Source organism: Hyperolius riggenbachi, chromosome 6 (genome assembly GCF_040937935.1).
Source record: "Hyperolius riggenbachi isolate aHypRig1 chromosome 6, aHypRig1.pri, whole genome shotgun sequence".
Taxonomy (NCBI): Eukaryota; Metazoa; Chordata; class Amphibia; order Anura; family Hyperoliidae; genus Hyperolius; species Hyperolius riggenbachi.
In genome coordinates this window covers 35,826,312-35,848,952 of record NC_090651.1, presented here as the reverse complement: position 1 = coordinate 35,848,952, position 22,641 = coordinate 35,826,312, and the positions used below count along the sequence as shown (strand labels likewise).

Here is a 22,641-nt window from a genome sequence, read left to right as displayed (position 1 = left end):
TGGGGGGGCCCTGTATCGCGGCGGGTAGCGGCAGATCGGCGGCAACCGGCGACGATCAGGTAGGACACGCAGCAAGCTGCGTGTTTAGAAAAAAAATATTCAAATCGGCCCAGCGGGGCCTGAGCGGTGACCTCCGGCGTCTCTGGCCATTTTTTGCACATTTTATTTTTATTTTCCATTTAGCTAGCCTAGCTACATGATTCCCCCCTCCCTGCGGCGTCCCTCCCTGCCCTCCGATCGCCGCCGGCGCAGTGACCTGTCCGGACATCCTGTTCTGAACCACATTTCCTAGAGGGCTTCCCCCATCGCCATGGCGACAAACGTTGTGACGTCATCGACATCGTAATGTCACAGGGTCACCCAATCCACCCCTCAGCACTGCCTGGCACTGATTGGCCAGGCAGCGCACGGGGTCTCGGCTGGGGGGGCCCTGTATCGCGGCGGGTAGCGGCGGATCGGCGGCGGCGATCAGGTAGGACACGCAGCAAGCAAAGTGCTTGCTGCGTGTTTAAAAAAAAATTATTCAAATCGGCCCAGCAGGGCCTGAGCGGTGAACTCCAGCGTCTCTGAACCAGCCTAGCTCGTCCAGAACGCTAGGGAGGCAATTTACATTCTCATGCAATCTACACTGCATACAGTCCATGATCACTTAGATAAAGTAATAGGGTGGAGGTACGCAATAAAGTTGTTGAATACGTCAAGTACCACCTGTACTCCAGGACACCATAGCGGCTGCTATGGCTGCTATGACTATCTATGCCCTTGGGCCCTATTACGTCTAGTTACGCCCCTGTGTAAAGTGTTGTATAAGCCTTGTTTTCTGGTGGATAGGGCACAGTGACACAGTTTTGCACAGAATGCTTGTGACCTGAGGCCCCCTGTTACTCCACATTCAGTAGACCCAGGTGACTGACCCCCTTGTCTCTGTTTATAATAGTCTGTGTGGTGTACATCTGTTTTCCTGGTACTGGTTCACTATTCTGAAACAGTTACTGATTACCTCTGTACTTCTGACCCTCATGCTTGTAGTGGTACTTTGTGTTCTCAGTCTTACTAGTTTTCAAGTTTTATAAATACAGTTTAAGTCACAGAATCTGAACCTCTATTGAAACTTTAGTGCTATGACTTTACACCTTAACTACTTGACCACTGAGGGTTTTTTCCCCTTGTGGACCAGAGCAATTTCACCTGTCAGCATTCCTCCCTTTCTTTCACCAATAACTTAATTACTACTACCGTATATTCCGGCTTATAAGACGACTGGGCGTATAAGACGACCCCCCAACTTTTCCAGCTAAAATATAGAGTTTGAGATATACTCGCCGTACAAGACTACCTCTCTTCCAACGCACACCAAATTAAAATAAAAATAAAAAAAATCATGTACTGGTGCTGTGTAGGAACAGATACTAGTGCTGTACTGTATGTGTTACCCAGTATATAACAGTATATAGTCAATTGACTTGTTGCATTGGTCAACTCTCCTTAAGTAGACTGGTCAGCTCTCCTTGTCTACCTGTTTATCAGAGCGGTATGGAAGTATAAATTGCTCTCCCTCAGCAGGGAGATCTGAGAGGCGGTAACAGGATAGGGCGTATCACACGGCATCAGCGACACCCGGCGTATAAGACGACTCCCAACTTTTCAGAAGATTTTCAAGAGTTAAAAAGTAGTCTTATACGCAGGAATATACAGTAATCACAGCGAAATGATCTATATCTTGCTTTTCTTGTCACTCACCAATTAGGCTTTCTTTGGGAGGTACAGTATGCTAAGAAATATTTTATCCTAAACGCATTTTAACATGAATAATAAGAAAATAAGAAAGAAAAAAATGCATTACGGTATTTCTCAGTTTTTGTCCATTATAGCCATTATAGTCTTAAAATAAAACGTTCTACTGTGGATAAAAGTCACACATTTTATTTGCCCATTTGTCCTGGTTATTGCAACGTTTAAAACATTTCCCTAGTACAATGTATAGCGCCAATATTTTATTTGGAAATAAAGGTGCAATTTTTTTCAGTTTTGCGTCCATCACTAATTACAAGCCCATAAATTAAAAATTAATCGTAATATACCGCCTTGACATAAATATTACAAAAGTTTCGTCCCTACAAATGGGTACTATGGGAGGGTGTGGGAGGAAAATAGTTAATTATAAAAGTCAGTGTGGGGGTTTTTATTAAATAAAAATGAATTTTGGTGTAATTTACTATTTGGCCACAAGATGTCCTCAGTCGTCATTTCCGATTCAACTACGTAAGCACGTGAATTGGAAGTAATATGTGGCACTTGAAGTGACCCTTAAGTGGAAAAAGCCACAATAGCTCCCTCTATGTTGCTATAGCAGCCGCTATAGCAACATAGAGGGAGCTATTGTGGCTGGGAACGCGAAGAATCACTCGCGTTCCCAGCCTGTCGGGTCCTGACGGCGAAACCGGAATTGGTCACCGGCGGGACCAGGAGGATCGGAGGGACACGTCGAGGGCACCGATCAACTGCAGGGGGATGAGGAAAGCCCCAGGTGAGTAAAACTCATTTTTTTTCACTTAAGGGTCACTTTAACAACAGGAAAGATACAATGAATGCAGGCTTCTCATAGACGCCAGCGTTCATTGAATCGGGGACTTAGATTTATGAATGGGAACTGTGTTCCCATTCATTCATCTGCCTGCTAACTGGCGGTAACGGCGGCGCACGCATGCTGCACGGCATGCAACAAGTAGTTAAACTTTCTTTCTCAAAACTAAAATTTCAGTAGTACATACTGTGAAAGCATGTACGCTGGCACCATCTGTATTATAAGCTCTTTAATTCAGTCGATATCCATAGCGACAGGGTGCATTTCTGCAAGACTTCAGTAGTACATACTGTATAATAGTCTGCTGAGCTGAATGCCAATCCCTGGCCATAGACTATGGGCGTAGCAATCACCCCTGCGACACCTGCAGGGGGGGCGGCAGAGGCTTTAGCGGCCCCTCCACCTTTCTCTCCCCATCCGCAAGTGCAGTCAATTAGCAAATAAACTTCCCCATTCACTTACAAGAACCGTGTGCAGAAGCGTGTGTAATTATTTTTTCCTACTTCCAGAGGCTGAACACTCTCTGCTGCCATTCTCCGGCTCCCGATCACGTGGGGTTCCGGGACGAAGGGGGCCCCATGCAATCATTTTTGCAGGGGGCCCTATTAAGTCTAGTTGTGCCCCTGATGGCCATAGACCTAAATATGCCAGCATAGAGGTCACTGCTCAGAACTGTCCCTATTTTGGTGGTAAGTTCCTGTCCCTTTCTACCTTCTTTCTGGCCTGATGTACAGATATAGGAATGAATATTTTTGATCCCTAAGAATGTGGTTACAGTGGAGTTGATTCTCAAAACCCTTTTCATGAACTGTCTAAAATTTCTCGACATATTTCAATAACTTTTTTTGCTTGTTGGTTGTGCAACTCTAATTATAAATTGGAGGGATATAAATTGGAGGCCTCATTATATAATTTGAGTGGCCACAATGCCTAATTACATTTTGGTTACACACTGCCTAATTATGTTGCTTCTGGGAACATGCTGCCTTAGATTTTTGAGTATTCACAATGCCCAATGATGTTGCTTGGGGAGATACTTTCTGTGATAATTAGTGCCTAATTGTAATGTCTAGGGGGGAAACACTGCTCAGTTATGTTGTGGGGTTTTTTTTTGGGGGGGGGGAGAAGACGCTACTTGGTTAATTAATTTTTTAGGGGGACATACCTGCTTTTACTACATTTCATACATCTGTTTGTATGACATTCACAATCTATTATTTTATTTGACAGGAGGGGTTTTGTCCAAAGTTTTGTGGTGATTGCGGGGCCAGTGCTGCCATTAAGGCAAAGGGGGCAATTGCCCCAGGGCCCCTGACAGCTGCAGGCCCCCTTGCGTACCCGGAACTCTAGGTGGTTGCCCCCTCGGGACTGCTCCCGGGGGCCCTTGCAGTATGAGGCTGGCAGTACGGCATTGCGTAGGGGATGCGTAGGCCATACACGTCTGCACTACAGTCCCCACAATTCCTTGCACTGCCTACTGCTCGTAGGTGACCGCTCATTGGCTAGGAGCTGTCACCTGGTATGAGTAGTAGGGGATGCAAGGGATTGTGGGAGCTGTAGTGCGGATACGTGTGGCCTCCGCACCCCCTACGCAGCACTGTAAGTGGATCACAATTGCTGTGATTGGGGTAGATGTGTGGTGCCAGATCGGGGGCCCTGAAGACTAACTTTGGTGGTGAGGGGGCCCAGGTCAGGCCCGGATTTACATTACAGGAGTCTATAGGCACAGATGTCCTGGCACCCTACACGTCGCCCTCCATGAACCTACAACCCCCCACCCCGCTTAACTGCACCGCTGGCTGACCCATCTGTCATTTCTACCTTACTTCCCTTAGCCCATTATAGGTAGCTACAAATGTCCCTTAGCATTAGGTAGCCAGACTCTGCCTAGGTAAGTAGGGAGGCACTAGGGGAAGGGGACTGATCCGCCATTCCATCGTCAGGCGCAATATGGGATCCTAGCAATGTCCCCGTGTCACAAAAGATTCATAAATATGAGTTCTATGACTAGGACTGCTTCTGCTTGGATCAGCAGCTTATGGCTGCAAAGCTTGCTGTCTACACGTGCGAGAGCCTATGTTTCAGGAAATGGTTGGCAAATGAACTGCTGCCCAAGTGGTTTAAGAGATATTAACCACTTCTATACCAAGACATTTTGTGCTGATCGGTGCTGCGTGGGCTCTCCAGCCCGCAGCACCGATCAGCTAGCAGCCAGGCCGATCAGACTTCCCCTCTTTTTTCCCCACTAGGGGGATGTCCTGCTGGGGGGGGTCTGATCGCCGCCGGCTGCTTGCGCTTGCGGGGGGGGGCTCTTCAAAGCCCCCCTCCGCAGCGCTTTCTGGCCTCCTTCCCCTTCCCTCCCTCCCCCTGTGAGCGGCGCAGGACGGATTTCCGTCCTGCGCCTGATGGGATAGGCTTTAGCCTATCAGATGCCGGTGATCCCCGGCCAATCAGAGGCCGGGGATCGCCGATCTCCTCTACAGCGCTGCTGCGCAGCAGCGCCGTATACATGTAAACACCGGGGAAGATCTTCCCCGTGTGTTTACATTTACCCTGCGAGCCGCCGATCGGCTCGCAGGGTGTTCACGGAGACACCCTCCGTGAACTGACATGGAACGGTTTCCATGGAATAAACTTCAGGATTCAGGGGCGTATATATACGCACCGAGAATCCGGAAGTGGTTAAAGAGAAGCTGCAGACTGGCCAAGTGTCACGGTTTCTCCATAGCACTAAGGAGTTGCAGCCTCTATCACGTCATCACTGGTCAAATGTCCCGACCTCTTCACAGAGCAGGAGAGTTTGCAGTTAACTGTTTCACTGCCCAGAGTCTTTGCAGAGAACACTAAAACACGTGCATCGCATTACACTGTGCAGCTTTGCCTCAAGCAGAACTTCATCAGCAGCACAACAACATAAAACTCCAGGCTCAGCGAGGAATGTCTTTGAAGTTGAGAGAGAGTGAGACAGGGATCTCTACCCTGGATATCTGGTTACAGAGCATCTGAATAGTGAGGTGGATATCTTATCTTTCAATATGCTTGTGAAGTGCTAGAAATCCTGTATGGATCAATCATATTGGTTGCCTTCCTGTGTGCTATTGCTCTTATTAATAACCCATATTGTGATACAAGATCCTTAAAGCGGAATATAACCCTGCATTTCAACTTTGCTCTAAAACATTATTTACAGTATATTATATGCAACCAGCATTTTTTTTTTTACTAGACCAGCATTGGAAGGGTTACACAGGGCTTTAACCACTTGCCGACCGCACGCTTATACCGTGCGTCGGCAAAGTGGCAGCTGCAGGACCAGCGACGCAGTACTGCGTCGCCAGCTGCAGGCTGATTAATCAGGAAGCAGCCGCTCGCGCGAGCGGCTGCTTCCTGTCAAATCACGGCGGGGGGCTCCGTGAATAGCCTGCGGGCCGCCGATGGCGGCTCGCAGGCTAAATGTAAACACAAGCGGAAATAATCCGCTTTGTTTACATTGTACGGCGCTGCTGCGCAGCAGCGCCGTAAGGCAGATCGGCGATCCCCGGCCATTCAGCGGCAGGGGATCGCCGCCATGTGACAGGGGGCGTCCCGTCACTGGCTGCACAGGACGGATAGCGTCCTGTGCAGCCTCGATCGCCGGGGGGGGCAAGGTAGGAGAGGGAGGGGGAGGATTTCGCCGCGGAGGGGGGCTTTGAGGTGCCCCCCCCCCGCAACACCCAGGCAGGCAGGAGAGATCAGACCCCCCCTGCACATCATCCTCATAGGGGGGAAAAAAGGGGGGCGATCTGATCTCTCTGCCTGCAACCTGATCTGTGCTGGGGGCTGCAGAGCCCACCCAGCACAGATCACTCAAAACAGCGCTGGTCCTTAAAGTGAACCTTAAGTGAGAAAAAAAAATTGAGTTTTACTCACCTGGGGCTTACCTCAGCCCCCTGCAGCTGATCGGTGCCCACGACGAGTCGCTCTGATGCTCCGGGTCCCGCTGGCGGCCACTTCCGGTTTCGCCGTCAGGACCCGTCAGGCTGGGGAACGCGGCTGATACTACGCGTTCCCAGCCAAAATAGCACCCCTATGCGGCCATATGTCCGCATAGGCACTCGTATGCGGACATATGGCCGCATAGGGGTGCTATTTTGGCTGGGAACGCGTAGTATCAGCCGCGTTCCCCAGCCTGACGGGTCCTGACGGCGAAACCGGAAGTGGCCGCCAGCGGGACCCGGAGCATCAGAGCGACTCGTCGTGGGCACCGATCAGCTGCAGGGGGCTGAGGTAAGCCCCAGGTGAGTAAAACTCAATTTTTTTTTCTCACTTAAGGTTCACTTTAAGGGGGGGGGTAAAGGGTGGGTCATCAAGTGGTTAAAGTCCCTGGAGATTTTTGCAGAGGCATCCGAACTTGAGTTAGATACTTTTTGTTTACACAAATGTATCTAAGTGTTTATTGTGACTCATCTCTCTCACTGAGAAGGAGTTGGAGGACAGCCAAAGAGTGTAACATTTCTAAATATATACATATAACTAAATAGAATGTAACTATCTGAACGTCTGCACGGAACTTAAAACCTCTGTGTTTAACCCTTCCAATGCTGGTCTAGTAAAAAAAAAATGCTTTTTGCATATATTATGCTGTAAATAATGTTTTAGAGCAAAGTTGAAATGCAGGGTTATATTCCGCTAGTTGCAGGGGCGGACATACGGCCGTGCAGGCCGTGCCGCCGCACGAGGGCCCCTGAAGTTCCGTTTTCTTCAGGGGCCCATTAAGTATTTTATTTTATTTTTTTATATTTTTTTTTTTTTATTATTTTATTCCCGGGGGGCCCCCCGACTCCTATCCTCCCTCCCTCCCTCACCTCGGGGGGCCCCCCTCCCGATATGCGCGGCGGGAGAGCGAGCGAGTGGCAAATGCAGGAAGGGCTCTCCAGGCATCCGCTAGAGGCCCAGCCGCTTGGTCTCCAATATGTCTCCAGTTGGAGACATATTGGAGACTCAGCGGCTGGGCCTCTAGCGGATGCCTGGAGAGCCCTGAAGACTTCCTGCATTTGCCGCTCGCTCTCCCGCCGCGCATATCGGGAGGGGGCCCCCCGAGGTGAGGAAGGAAGGGAGGGTTAGCTACCTACCCACCCGGCTACCTACCCACCCACCAGGCTTCCTACCTAACCACCCACCCAACTACCTAACCACCCACCCGGCTACCTACCCACCCGGCTACCTACCCACCCGGCTACCTACCCGGCTACCTACCTAACCACCCACCCGGCTACCTACCTAACCACCCACCCGGCTACCTACCTAACCACCCACCCGGCTACCTACCGGGCTAGTTACCAACCCACCCACCAGGCTACCTACCCACCCACCCGGCTACCCAGCTACCTACCTAACCACCCACCCGGCTACCTACCTAACCACCCACCTGGCTACCTACCTAACCACCCACCCGGCTACCTACCGGGCTAGTTACCAACCCACCCACCAGGCTACCTACCCACCCACAAGGCTACCTACCTACCCACCCACCAGGCTACCTACCCACCCACCAGGCTTCCTACCTACCCACCCGGCTACCTACCTACCCACCAGGCTACCTACCCACCCACCAGGCTACCTACCTACCCACCCACCAGGCTACCTACCCACCCACCAGGCTTCCTACCCACCCGGCTACCTACCCACCCACCAGGCTTCCTACCTACCCACCCGGCTACCTACCTAACCACCCACCCGGCTACCTACCTACCCACCCACCCGGCTACCCACCCACCAGGCTTCCTACCTAACCACCCACCCGGCTACCTACCTAACCACCCACCCGGCTACCTACCGGGCTAGTTACCAACCCACCCACCAGGCTACCTACCCACCCACCCGGCTACCCACGCACCCACCAGGCTACCTACCTACCCACCCACCGGGCTACCTACCTACCTACCGGGCTAGTTACCCACCCACCCACCAGGCTACCTACCCACCCGGCTACCTACCCACCCACCAGGCTACCTACCCACCCACCCACCAGGCTACCAACCCACCCACTCACCCACCCACCCACCAGGCTACCAACCCACCCACCCACTCACCCACCCACTAGGCTACCTATCCACCCAACCACCCATGGGAGCTGCGCGCCGGATGGAGGCTGGGACAGGAGGTCTGCTGCTGCAGGTGAGTAAATGTTTTTGTTTTATTTATATTAGCAGGTGTATGTTCTGGGCAGGTCTGCCACATGATTGCATGTATTTTCTTCGCAAATCTGCCGACATGATTGCATGTATTTTCTGGGCATATCTGCCTACATGATTGCACGTATTTTCTGGGCATATCTGCCGACTTGTTTGCACGTATTTTCTGGGCATATCTGCCGACTTGATTGCATGTATTTTCTGGGCATATCTGCCGACTTGTTTGCACGTATTTTCTGGGCATATCTGCCGACTTGATTGCACGTATTTTCTGGGCATATCTGCCGACTTGATTGCACGTATTTTCTGGGCATATCTGCCGACTTGATTGCACATATTTTCTGGGCATATCTGCCGACATGATTGCACGTATTTTCTGGGCATATCTGCCGACATGATTGCACGTATTTTCTGGGCATATATGTGTATTTTCTTGAGAAAACCTGCACAATTATGTGAATTTTCTGGGGAAAGGGTCACCAAAACTTGGGCCCACTGTCTTTGCGTTGCACTTTTCAAGGGAACCTGAGGTGAGAATAATATTGAGGCTGCCATATTTCTCTCCTTTTAAGCAATACCAGTTGCCTGGCTGCCGTGCTGGTCCTCTGCCTCTTATTCTTTCAACCATAGACCCTGAACAAGCATGCAGCAGGTCAGGGGTTTCTGACAATATTGTCAGAACTGAGAAGATTAGCTGCATGCTTGTTGCTGGTGTAATTCAGTTTATTACTGCAGCCAAATAGATCAGCAGGGCCGCCAGGCAACTAGTATTGTTTAAAAGGAAATAAACCCTCACCCCGGGTTCGCTTTAAGTTACAGTTAGCTCCGCCCTCATCCGGTCATTGCCACGCCCATTGTTTTGCCGCGGCGCTACGCGCCGCAGGTTCTATCCACTGATTTTTGCCGCGGCGCGTTTTGCGCGCCGCAGGTTGTAGCCACGCCCATACATAGGGGGCCCACAATTACAATTTTGCACAGGGGCCCACTGCTAGCTGTGTCCGCCACTGGCTAGTTGTGTGATTTTATGCATTTATGATATATTAAGTTTTTTTGCCAGAAATAAAGAATTTTATATTTTGCACATTTCAATCTATATTTTCTTATTTAATATATTCATAACTCTTCATGTAGAACTGTTTACTCTAATTTATATCCTTTAATACATGTGTGTGCTGTGATTAACTTCCCCACCATCGCTCCATGTGCCAATCTCTGCATAGGATGGAGGGGGGAACTGTATAGGGGAAGGGCGTGGTTTTATAAATTGGGGAGTGGTTAAAGATGTGGCAGAGGAGTGTCTTAGTGTCCCTTTTTCCTGTCTCCAAAACTTGGGAGGTATGGAGCTGTAATAACATTATCATATAGTACAGGGGTCCGGAACCTTTTTGGCTGAGGGAGCCATAAACGCCACATTTTTTAAACTGTAATTCTGTGAGAGCCATACAATATGTTTCAATCTCGGACAGTGCGCATGCGCAGCAGAAGGCCATGTTGCCATGGTGATGTGTATACAGTTGATCCGCTGGGCAACGGAAGTGTCAGACACGTCTTCAGCTTCTCTTGGGTTTCAGCAACATCAGCAATTTCCCTGAGAGCCAGACAGGAGAAATACCGACTAACAGCTTGTACAATTAGCTAGCTGACTTGGGGGTTGATTCACTTTGTAGGACGAGATTCTCACACTTTGGCCCAATAGGCTGCCTGTCACTTTGGCCCAATAGGTTGCCTGTCAAGTGGGGTAGCGTGAGTAATTTAGTAGTGCACGCTACAGCAATAGCATGCCTACTTTGAAACTGTTACTTGCGCTGCCACACTAAGCTGTGCTGCTTGAGCAGTGCAGCTTAGTGAATCAACCCCTATTGATTTGTATGTGAGCCAGATGCAGCCATCAAAAGAGCCACATCTGGCTCCAGAGCCATAGGTTCCCTGCACCTGATATAGTAGAATGCAGTAAATTATACAGAATACCCACTTTTATGTTAAATGTACTGGATTCAGCTTCAGAAACACTTCCTACAACTATATATTGCTGTATATTGATATGCAGCCCTGCCCTCCAACTTAGGCTTACCCTGGGCTGTTTATTATACAGAGTGTGTCTCTCCTCCTAGTCTTTCCCCCTACCCCCCCCCCCCCCCTTTTTTTCCGTCCCCAAGCATTCTGGGAGACCAGCAATGTTTTTGTACTGCCTTTAGAACGTTCAGTAACAAACATTCAGCAGAGATCACTAACCAGGACTAAAGATGTTGCTGTCTGTGATACATTTCAGAGAATAAATCAGGTAAAAGGAAACACTGTCTAAGTAATTTATAAATTAGTATACTGTAGTAATTAATTATTATAGCAAAAAATCTGCTATTTTTTTGATTGTTATTTTGGTTACAGTTCCTCTTTGATTTAATTTTGTGGGCAGGGCTACTGGTACTGTTTGCCTTGCATAATCATAGCATTTAGACTGCCAGGGGGCGGGGCACAGACAGAAGTCTGAAAAAATTGCACAGTCAAACTGCAGTAGTCTGTGCTACTAGGAAGTCACTGACAAAGACACTTTTGTAGGAATTTCGTACTTAATTTGTACTTTTTTTTAATATTGTTTATGATAATCTGACTTTCAGTTTCTGCATACTATTTACAGGATTCTATATCGTTAATTTCAAAATAATTGTAAACTGCTCCAAAATTCACACACACAAAAAAAGAAAACAATCCATTATAAATCTTACCCCCTCGATTCTGTTCCGTTTCACAGAAATGGACCCCTTCTGGAGAATAGATAAAGGCATGGACATGCTGCACCCCGTCCTGCAACATAGAAACAGGCCATGTTTGAAGCAGAACTGCTGTAAAGATGGTAAGAGTTTCAAAAAGACATTTTATGTGATCCTAAACTTTGCATTTCCTGTATGTGAAACACCTGGTTGAGCTGCTCAGGAAGCTGGGATTGTGCCCCACCCACTCAGTGCACTTAACCACTTCAGTCTTCAGGTTTTTTTTCACCTTATGCATCCGACCAATTTTCACCTCCCATTAATTCGCCAATAACTTTATCACTACTTATAACAATTAATTGATCTATATCTTGTTTTTTTCTGCCACCAATTAGGCTTTCTTTGGGTGGTACATTTTGCTAAGAATTATTTTTTTCAAAATGCATTTTAACAGGAATGTTAAGAAAAAAAATGGAAAGAGTTCATGATTTCTCAGTTTTCGGCCATTATAGTTTTAAAATAATACATGCTACCAGAATTAAAGCCTACATATTTTATTTGCCCATTTGTCCTGGTTATTACACCATTTAAATTATGTCCCTATCACAATGTATGGTGCCAATATTTTATTTGGAAATATAGGTGCATTTTTTTGTTTCGCGTTCATCACTATTTACAAGCCCATGATTAAAAAAATATTAGTTGTATACCCTCTTTACATGCATATTAAAAAAAATTAAAAAATTTTTTTTTTTTTTTTTATTTGGGTATTTTTGGGAGGTAAACAGTTAATTTTAAATGTAATTTTTTGTGTCTTTTTGTAATAAAAATGTATGTGCATGTAGTTTTACTATTTGGCCACAAGATGGCCACAGTGATTTTTTTGTTTTTCTATACTGTGAGCGCGCACTCTCGCTTACAGGAACAACAAGGAGGACATGATATTTTTATTTCAAGAAAGACCGCGGCCTCTGAAAAGAAGCCGTCGGTTTTTCTATTGGGGACTTAGATCAATGAATGGGAACAATGTTCCCATTAATTGATCTCCGGGCTAACGGGGGCGGCACGGGGGCGTACGTGTGCAGCACCGCAGCAGCAGCCTTTTGGATGTGAAAGTCACGTCCAAAAGGCTAAAATGGTTAATGAGCTCTGCTGTGTGACACACCACTGAAACGTTCTATTCATGTAGCAGCCAAGAATCAAGTGGCCTACATTTCAGTTCAGTGTTTTAAGCCTCGTACACACGCCTGACTTAAGTCGGCTGAAGCGCTCATTATCGGCCAATCAGGTGTGTGTACAGCGCACCACGACGCCCAACCCGCGAACGATCAGCTAGATGGATCTAACCAGCCCCAGCAACGTCGATCACCCCACAATCCCATCCTAAGCGCCACTTCCTCGCCCACCACATGACGTCATGCATGCACAGCTTGTTGTCCCTGCCCCCCCCCCCCCTGCATAGCAACACAGTGTGTCATCAGCTACACAGCTGACGCATGTGTACAGCCCCGCCCATGTCGCTGAAGGAGATCAGGTGCTGATCCCTGATGGGCGACCTGCGTTGGAAGTGTATACGAGTCCTTAGATTTTTTTCATGATATGCAACCTATAGTTCAGCGTGATGGGTTCTTTCAGCTGATAGAAGAGGTATATGCTTATGTCACAAATAGTACATATTCTGCCAGTCTGATTACTTGGGGGAGGGGAGTTGGTGTTTGAAGGGGGGGGGGGATTCTTCTTAGGGATGGTCGGAAAACTTCTGCGGAATTCCGATCTCTGAGTTTCCAATAGGAAATGGGCTTATGGCGGCTGAAATCGGCATGCGGAAATCAGAATTGTGCGTTACCACAGCTCAGATATTTTAGCCCAATCACAGAACTTGGATGCATTGGACCCATCAGGGAATGCAGAATTTTTCTGAGGAAATTAGATTTCAGCTTGAGATTTTTGGCCAATCAGAGAATGCAGAGTTTTTTTCTGTGGAAATTGGATTACCGTGGTCATTTTCGGCCAATCAGAAGACTTTGGAAGTATTAGGCCAATCAGAGAATGCAGAAGTTTACCGCGGTTTCCAATCAGAAATGCGTTTTCCGCATCTGCAAAAAATAGCGGATTCTGCTTTTTTTTCTTTTACAATTAACTAACTTTATTGACATTAAAAAATAACATTCTGCGGAAATCTGCCTAAATGTAGTACACATGGTAGATTCAACACAACAGACTATCTATCCAGTGTATCGAAAAGCACTTGGCTAACAGGTGTTTGTATGGGCTAATTCACACCACAGCAATGTGATTTTTTCCCCCCCAAACATGGGTCCTGCGGCATTTTGGAGACGATTGCACCTCAATGTATAGTATAAGAAAATTGTAAAATTGCTTTAAAGGGATACTGTAGGGGGGTCGGGGAAAAATTAGTTGAACTTACCTGGGGCTTCTAATGGTCCCCCGCAGACATCCTGTGCCCGTGCAGCCACTCATCCGATGCTCTGGCCCCGCCTCCGGTTCACTTCTGGAATTTCAGACTTTAAAGTCTGAAAACCACTGCGCCTGCTTTGCTGTGTCCTCGCTCCTGCTGATGTCACCAGGAGCATACTGCGCAGGCACAGACCATACTGGGGCTGCACAATTCACTCCTGGTGACATCAGCGGGAGCGAAGACACGGCAACGCAGGTGCAGTGGTTTTCTGACTTTAAAGTCTGAAATTCCAGAAGTGAACCGGAGGCGGCCCCGGAGCATCGGTGAGCGGCTGCGCGGGCACAGGATGTCTGTGGGGGACCATTAGAAGCCCCCGGTAAGTTCAACTCATTTTCCCCCGACCCCCCTACAGTATCCCTTTAAATATTGTTGAACAGAGCAAGTTTCAATTAGTTTTTTTGCCAAAAGATGTTCACTTCCAGGTCAAAGTGTACTTCCTTTTTTGCCACAAGAACTACAAAATCGCTAAAGCCAAACGCTCCAAAATCGCTAGGCATAAATAGGAAACCGCTAGGCACATGCCCGGAATCGCTTCTGCAAATCGCTACAAAAAGCGCTAAGTATTTGTGAATACGCTTAGAGATTTTTGGTGTGAAGTAACACTAAAGCAGCTGCTGCAGTTGATTGGCCCATTGATAAGCTGTATACATTTGCATGAAAATTAGATTCAGAAATATAATTTACAGCTAATGCGAAGCCCCCTCCCCCCCCCCCCCCCCAAAAAAAAAGATACTTACTGGGTCCAATAGAGACTTCCCGTTCCTCTCACGGTCCCCGCGTTCCAGCACAGGCTGTGAATCCCCCGCCACAGAAGGCTTTGGAAGTCTTCAGGAGCCCGAGTGCTCCCGAAGACGTGTGGCTCTGTACTGCGCATGCGCGAGCGCATGAGAGAGAGCGTGGTAGCGCAGACGCAGTACGGATTAGCCCATGTTTGGGAGCAGTCGGGCTCCCGAAGGCTTCAGAAGCCTCCTGCGGGGAAAGCCAGCGGTGGAACGCATGGACCGCAAGAGGAACGGGATGGCTTAATATGACCCAGAGCCTTTCCTCTCCTTAGGTAAGTATACGTTTGGGGTTTTTTTTTGTGTCTTCCCATTGAATTTAATTGACTATGCCTAATCACCAGCTATGACTAAAGGGACTTTGGAAACCGTCCAGTCATTTTCTTCCCAGGTTATGAATGGGAAATGCTGATTGGTTGGGTTACAGCTCTTGTCCCCTCATTGGCTCATTAGTAAACACAGCACAGATAATTGGCATACCTTCTCAATGCGTCTCCAGGGGGCCTCCTGAATATAGGTTCTCACTTTTGTAACGTGTCTGAAGGACGATAAGAAATGATTGCAAATTTCCAGCGAGAAATCCTCAATGGTTTTTATCTAAAATGGAGACGTTAGGAGTTAGTATGCAATAAATTCACATGAAATCCATCCATCAGTCATCCAATCAGATAATGTGCAGGAGGGGAGACTGTGTGTGAATTGTTGCATCTAAAACAAAGACTTTTATAGGTGAGGCACCCAGTACAGCGATTTGGAAATCACTTGAGTGGTACCACGATTTTCTCCATGATTCGTCAAGCAATCGCAAAAGCCGGCAGCAATCTTGCAATTTAGAGAGTCCAGAGTGATCGCTATACAAAAGCAATGAGGGTCTTTTCTCAATCACTCCAGGTGAATTGCAAAATTGTTGCAAGCAGTGCTTTTGCGATCACTTAGCGATCAAAACGCTGATGTGGAACTCTCCCCAATAGGTTTCCATTGGTGCAGTGGTTTTCACGATCGATAAGCAATGCAAAAGTACTGCTAGTAGGCTCTAGCCCTTAGATGCATCAATGAGTTCTGAGCATGAAAATGTAACAAGCATATTCCCCTGAGGTTCATAAATGGTGTGGGCTTTTGGAAGGGGGTGTTAGGGGAGGTGAGCATTCACTTATCTATGAGTGGCTGCTCCCTAGCTACCCATCTATAAGCAGACCTCCATCTTGATTGTCCGTGTGCCACAGTATCACCTTGGCTGGCTTTCAAAGGCCATGGCCTAGGGCACCATGAAAGCAAGGGGCAGGCAGTGGGCAGCAGGCTGGCAGCAGCAGTTACCCTGGTGAACATTCGCAGCAGTCAGGTGAGCGCCTGAACGGCTATTACGGCAGAAGGAGGAAATGTGTAGTGAGGTAGTGAGTGGTGGAACGCGTCCCAGGGGACTACAGCGATGACACACACAGGATCCCCGGACTTCTGGGTAAGTTAACCCCCTATCCCGCAGGCACAAGTGCATTAATTAACCTACGTTAGCATTCAGAATTCGAGTACTTCTGCATTCGAAAGCCCATCCCTGACCCTGGCTCATAGTATTCAATATCTGTTTGCCCTCATGCTACATGAAAGTCTTAAAATTGGCCAGTGATAATTGGCCAACAAAAAATGGATGTGTGTACACATCCTATGACTATGGCAGGGATCAGATTGTGCGGTCCTTTGAGGGCAGCATGGATATGGACTCTGTAAAGCTCCTCTTAAAGTGAACCCGAGGCGGAGCATTGGGTAGGGGGCCATGTTCTCGGCCTTGCTATCTCGGAGGGTAAAGGGAGGAGAGAGATTCCCTGTTAAAAACGCCCTCTAGGGGCAATCCTGCAGGCTTTCCAGAGCTGCCACGGGGCAGCTCTCTCTCTCTCTGGCCGCGCCCCCTGCCACTACCCCGCCTCCCTGCACGCTGGGAGAGAATCTCGCTCTCTTTCCAGCATCGTGACCTAGAGGTCATGAAAGTGGGCCCTAGCAGGCCTCAGGAGCGTCGGAGAGCGTCGTGGATAGCGGCTACCTAACCTGATCCGCCCGGCCAGCCCCCCGGATCAGGTAGCATCATTCTTTAAAATGTTATGAGCTCACCTCAGGCTCTCTTTAAGATGTCAGTGCTTTAAAAATAGATAATAGCTCCAATAACCTGGTTTAGCCTGCTTTGAATTCCCTCATGTCAAGCTGAATTATTATCCTTTCATGCACCTGCCACACCCGAACCTTCCCTATGAGCTATGACTTGACATTCAGTTTTCCATACTGAGAAGAGTGATCAGTCTGCTATCAGCATCACACCAGCAGAGATGGATCAATGAACAATAAACACAGAGGAAGTAGAGGAATTACCCCTTTGAGTTTGGTCAGAGCATAGACCGTATTCTTCACTGTGTCTGTTGGAATGATGTCAGCGTTATCCCCATCCAGATAATCTTTCTTGGTCTGTAGGACGAGCTGAACATCGGCCTCGATTTCTTTGATAAAATGCCATTTCCCGTCTCGTCTGATCTGTAGGACTTTCACTGCGTTCTTCCCGTAAGCGGTGCGTGCAAATTCCACATCCGAGTCCTGCAAGATTGAAAGACGATGAGCAAAATGCTTTTGGAGGATTTGAACACTTATGCCCACAAAATACATTTCTAAAACGTTTGTTAGTACAGGAATAGCAAAAAAATATGCACCATGTCACGCCGCTTTCTCAAGAGTGACGGGACCCCCCACTCTTGAGAAAGCGGCGTGACTGCTGCGATACCGGTAGAGTTGTCTACCGGGGGCCTCTCTATATCACTGGACACCTTGCTGTCATATCTTTCATCCGGGTCACGTTAGCCTCGTCCCCTCTGCCACTTTATTTTGTTGCAGGCGGTCTCAGCATCAACTTTTCAGCATCCATGTTTGCCCTAGGGGCTGATCTCCTTCAGCACGATTAGCACTTTATGCACGGTATTCCACATGGATACATGTTTTTGTCTTTTGTATTTTGTATATCTATCAGTGTTTGTATTTTGCACTACAGGTTGTATTTATTTTGATCTTTAGGGCTTGGCTCTCTGAACCCGGGTTCAATCCCTGTGACAGCTCTTAGGGCCCTTTTCCACCTGCAGTCGCTAGCGTTCACGCTGAACGCTAGCGATTGCTGAATCGCAAAACCGGCGATTTCCCGACGTTCGCGGCCGCGATTTTGCTATGCTATGCACTGCATAGCAAAATCGCGGCAAATATCGCTCCGCCGCGCGTTCGCGTTCCCGTCAAAAGCGAATCGCGGTAGTGGAAATGACCTACCGCGATTCCTATGTTAAAAAGCAAACCGTAGCGATTGTAAAATCGCTAGTGGTTTGCGTTTTCGCGATTCAGCCAGCGCAAACGCGCTGGTGGAAAATGCCCTGAATCTGAGCTACCCAGGTGATTCATATTAATTTTCATCCTACGCTTATTAGAGCTATTCATTATTATATTATATATGAAATGAAATATTGAGGTGTCCAATTGGTTTTTTAAATGCTTTTAACTTGTACATAGTATTTTATGAAGATCAATAAATGTTGTTATACTTTGAATATATATAGGTGTGGTGCTGTATTTGGTCATATTCTTTAATTAAAATTGTGTCTACAGTGACTTAGCACACACTTATTGCAACACTGAGTGCATGAACATTTGCTTTATATTATATACTACCACCATTTTTTTTACTGGAACAGCTTTCAATTAGTTAAACACAGGACGTACAAGTTCCCTGCAGAGAAAGCTGGACACATCCGAACTGGAGATAACATTATTGTAACAAGTATGGAGTCGGCGGCTGCTGACACGCAGGGGGTGTCTGCAGCCGCCTTTCTCCCTGTCCTTTAGGTCTCATCCATTCCCTCAGCGTCTAGTACACTGGGAACGGTACTGTCTTCAGCTCATAGGGTCTCTGTCTCGCGCGGGCACGCGGAGACAGGACCTTTATGCGGGCAGAAGGCGCTTCAGCTGACCTGCCGGTTGGCTGACGTCACGCATGACTCCCGCTGCTCGGATTGGCTGATTCAGGGCTGGGAGTGGCTAGAAGCGTGCCTCCGCTTCTTAAGCCGACTGTCTTCATTTGTTCCCCGTCTGCTGTCGTGAATACTATGTGTTAGCGCTCAGACCTTAGACTAGTATCCGGTGTGCTTTGATCTGGGAGGAAACCAGGGATTTCACACAAGACTAGGACTATTGTTTATTGTTATTTATTGATTACCTGTGTATGACCAGAGCCGGGACAAGGTTCTCCAGCACCCAAGGCTGAGACACCAAAGTGCGCCCCTCCATCCCTGCCACCCGAGCCATCAAACACTGATTGCTATTAGACTAAGAGGCGCCACAGGGCCCACAACCTCCCCAACACCTTAATATCTAGTTATCTGGCTTGCAGTCACTGCCATGTATCCCTTTTTCTTATTTCTTTCTGCATCAAACACAATTACGAATGAGAGCTGAATGAATTCTGCGCCCCCTCCTACACTGCGCCCTGAGGCTGGAGCCTCTCCAGCCTATGCCTCGGCCCGGCCCTGTGTATGACTCTGGCTATACTCTGACTTCGCATTCGCTTACTGATTCTGTACTTCTGCCCATCTGCTTATTGTTGCTGAACTTTCTGATTACTCTTCTGCCTCACGTTTCTGTACTGATACTTACCTCTCTGTTGCCGACCCTTGCCTGCCTGACCTCTCTACTCACCAGTGGGCTCTTGCCACTGGTGAGGTGTTCTATACCCACCAGCTCCTCTGGTGAGGTGTTTCTTAGTGACAGCTAGTACCTTTCCAGCTCCTCTGGAAAAGGTCTAGCCAAACTATCTAAGTCACTTGTATTACCTTTCCAGCTCCTCTGGAAAGGTCTAGCCTAGCTACTCTAGCTGTCATTTTAACTAGTTCCTTGCCAGCTCCTCTGGTAAGGACTAGTCAGTCTATTTCTGTATTCCTCCTAGTTAGGCCTTTCCAGCCCCTCTGGAAAAGGTCTGTGTTATTATCAGTCTGATTTGTTATTGGTCTCTTGCCAGGTCCCCTGGTAGAGACCAGCAATACTATTTTCTGTACTCTCTCTGTTAGTACCTTCTCCAGCTCCTCTGGGAAGGTTTGTCCAAATCTATCCAGTCAGTGTACTGATAGTACCTTGCCAGCTCCTCTGGCAAGGTCTCGCAAAACTATTAAAGTTACGGTTGCACCAAGCACTACTCACACAGTCTGTGTCAGCTATACTGGTATTATTGGTGATTCTGCAGATCACCTAATAATCTGGTATAGTGTCTGTATTATTGGTGATACTGCAGATCACCTAATAATCTGGTATAGTGTCTGTATTATTGGTGATACTGCAGATCACCTAATAATCAGACGTCTGAGTTATAACACCCAACCGTTACAATGATCTTGTGTTTACTTAATTGTGAGGAACGTGACACATTCTCTGACTGTGCAGACTCTCCTGAACACAGACAGACACTCAGAAAGCATTTCTGCTCAAAATTCAAGATTAATAAACCAGTTATGAATAAAATGCAAAGGCAGCTCCCAGAGCAAAAAAACTGTACTTTGGGAACTTGTAATTTCTAAATGAATAATAATAATTATGCACAAAAGCAAATATGATAACCGAATGAGATATAAAAAGTAGGAAAACATGTTTTTATTGAATATTATGTCAGAGTTTTATACCTCTTTAGGTCAAGATTTTTAACAAGTCCTTTTTATTTATTATAAGAAGGTATTTTTGTGGAAAAAGCAATTGCCAATTATAGATACAATAAGAGCATACATAAAGGGGCCCATACACTGGTTGATTTCAGCCATTGATCAATCGATTCTATGGAATCGATCGATCAGAAATCGATTCTATCAAATCTATCAATTGATCGATTTGCGGACGATTGCGATTGATTTGATATATCTGACAGAATGGAAAATCTGGGTCGATCTGCTGCTGGCAGTAGATCAAACGGCCCATAGAGTTGCATTGGATCTAATGGTCCAATAATGTATTTAGATCGATATCCTATAGATTTCATTCTGAAATCTATTGGAAATCTGTTCCTAGTGTGTGGCACACATCAGATAGATTCCTGTCAGGTTCTACTTGACAGGCATCTGACAGAAATCTATCTGATGGTCAAATCTGCTGCAAATCTATAAGTGTATGGCCACCTTAATGCCTAGTACACACCATACAATTTTCAGTTAGGTTTTCTATTTTCTGTAGAGACCGGTCATTATCTCTGGTGCATTGTCTTCTGGTTATCTCCTGCTGAGTAGAACAATGCCTAATTGCTAGGCAGATAGATGGTAATGCTGGGCATACACGGAGCATACACTCCCGCCGCGTCCCCGCGCGTCCCTGTGGCTGCCCGGATCGATTCCCGCTCGTCCCCGCGGGCGCTTCCTTGTCTTCCGCTCGATTCCCCGCTATTGTCCGCCCGCGGGGATCGAGCGGGGAATCGATCCGTGAGAAACTGTTGGATATTATCAATCGAGCCATCAATGGCTCGATTGATAAGAGAAGGTCGACCCGTGTATGCCCAGCACTAGATAGATCATTTCCAACATGTTGGAAATTATCTATCTGGCAGGTAAGTCCATTGCTGGGCATACACGGTACGTTTTGTACCATGTAATCGAGCGCTGATGGCTCAAGTGATAATTTCCGACGTGTCCGATACCCCGGCGGATCGAATCCACGCTCGATACCGGCGGGCAGGACAAACGAGCGGAAGATAAGAAGCCGCCCGCGGGGACGATCGGGAATAGTTCCGGGCGCTGTGGGGACGAGCGGGGACGCGCCGGAATTGAGCCAGCTGCTCGTTTACACGGTACAAAACGTACAGTGTATGCCCAGCATAAAGGGGCCCATACACTGGTCGATTTCAGCCATCATTCGATCGATCGATTCTATAGAATCGATCGATCAGAAATCAATTCTTTCAAATCTATCAATCGATCGTGTGGCCGATTTGTGGCTGATTTTTGATTGATTTCGATCGGGGCAAACATCTACGACTTTCCTGATTGTGGATTTTGCTGCCTGGGGAGACAGAGCTTTGGACTGTAGCCCTGCCTCCATGCGCGACAATCTGCGCTGATCGCCGCCTCTCCCCGCCCCTCTCAGTGAAAGAAGACTGAGAGGGGCGGGGAGAGGCGGCGATCAGCGCAGATTGATGGAGTAGAGGCAGAGTACCAGCCCAAAGCTCTGCCTCTACTGGGAAGCGCTCCCCGCAATTAGCCCCAAGGAATTTGGGGTGATTGATTGAGTTTAATATAAAAATTGGATGAAAATGGGTGCCACCAAATGCATGCCCGACTGACAATGCAACCAATTTCAGGCGACATGCAATTTCCCGACGGTCGACCAATGTGACAAAACCACCGACGCTGAGCCCCCTAATATACATGTCCCCCCAGTGCCCCTTGTAAAGGATACATTACCTGTCCGCGGCCTCCGCTTGTCCCTCCGCTGGCTTCCGGGCACGTCCGAGTTTTCAGGATGCAGGTGCTGCAATTATGCTAAAGAGGTTTTTAAAATAAAAACATGATTTTAGGGAGGCTTCAGATTCTCTTTAAGCAATGCCACCTGCATAGGGTAGGCCCTATTGATATAAGTTAATTGGGCAATTTACATTCTTATGCAATTAACACTGCACATAGTTCATGGGCAGTGGGCACTAAGTTAGTCAGAGGTTGGAGAAACACAAGAAAGTTAATGGTGAATACATTAAGTACTGCCTGTGCCCCCTCTGCTCCAAGGTCCCATAGCCGCTGCTATGGCTATTGCTACAACCCCGCTAATATGGTATTATGCCATTTGGTGATACCTTTAGTGCTCCGCCGTAGTACTCAGCCATGCTTCTCAGACGTCCAGACAATTTGTAACAAATTATTTACAAGTGAAGACAGAGTGTTTT

At 47.6% G+C, this 22,641-nt stretch overlaps 1 protein-coding gene across 1 annotated transcript in view; it reads right to left on the bottom strand.

Moving 5' to 3' along the window:
* LOC137520785 (uricase-like) overlaps positions 1 to 22,641 on the bottom strand; it is a 39,196-nt gene extending 16,555 nt beyond the window's left edge. Inside the window, exons 1-4 of the mRNA XM_068239140.1 lie at positions 22,552 to 22,641; positions 17,079 to 17,297; positions 15,204 to 15,320; positions 11,481 to 11,559 (exon numbers count right to left, since the gene is read on the bottom strand). Coding sequence (XP_068095241.1) covers positions 11,481 to 11,559; positions 15,204 to 15,320; positions 17,079 to 17,297; positions 22,552 to 22,581 — 445 coding nt within the window. The 5' untranslated portion in view covers positions 22,582 to 22,641. The remainder of the gene's footprint in view (positions 1 to 11,480; positions 11,560 to 15,203; positions 15,321 to 17,078; positions 17,298 to 22,551) is intronic.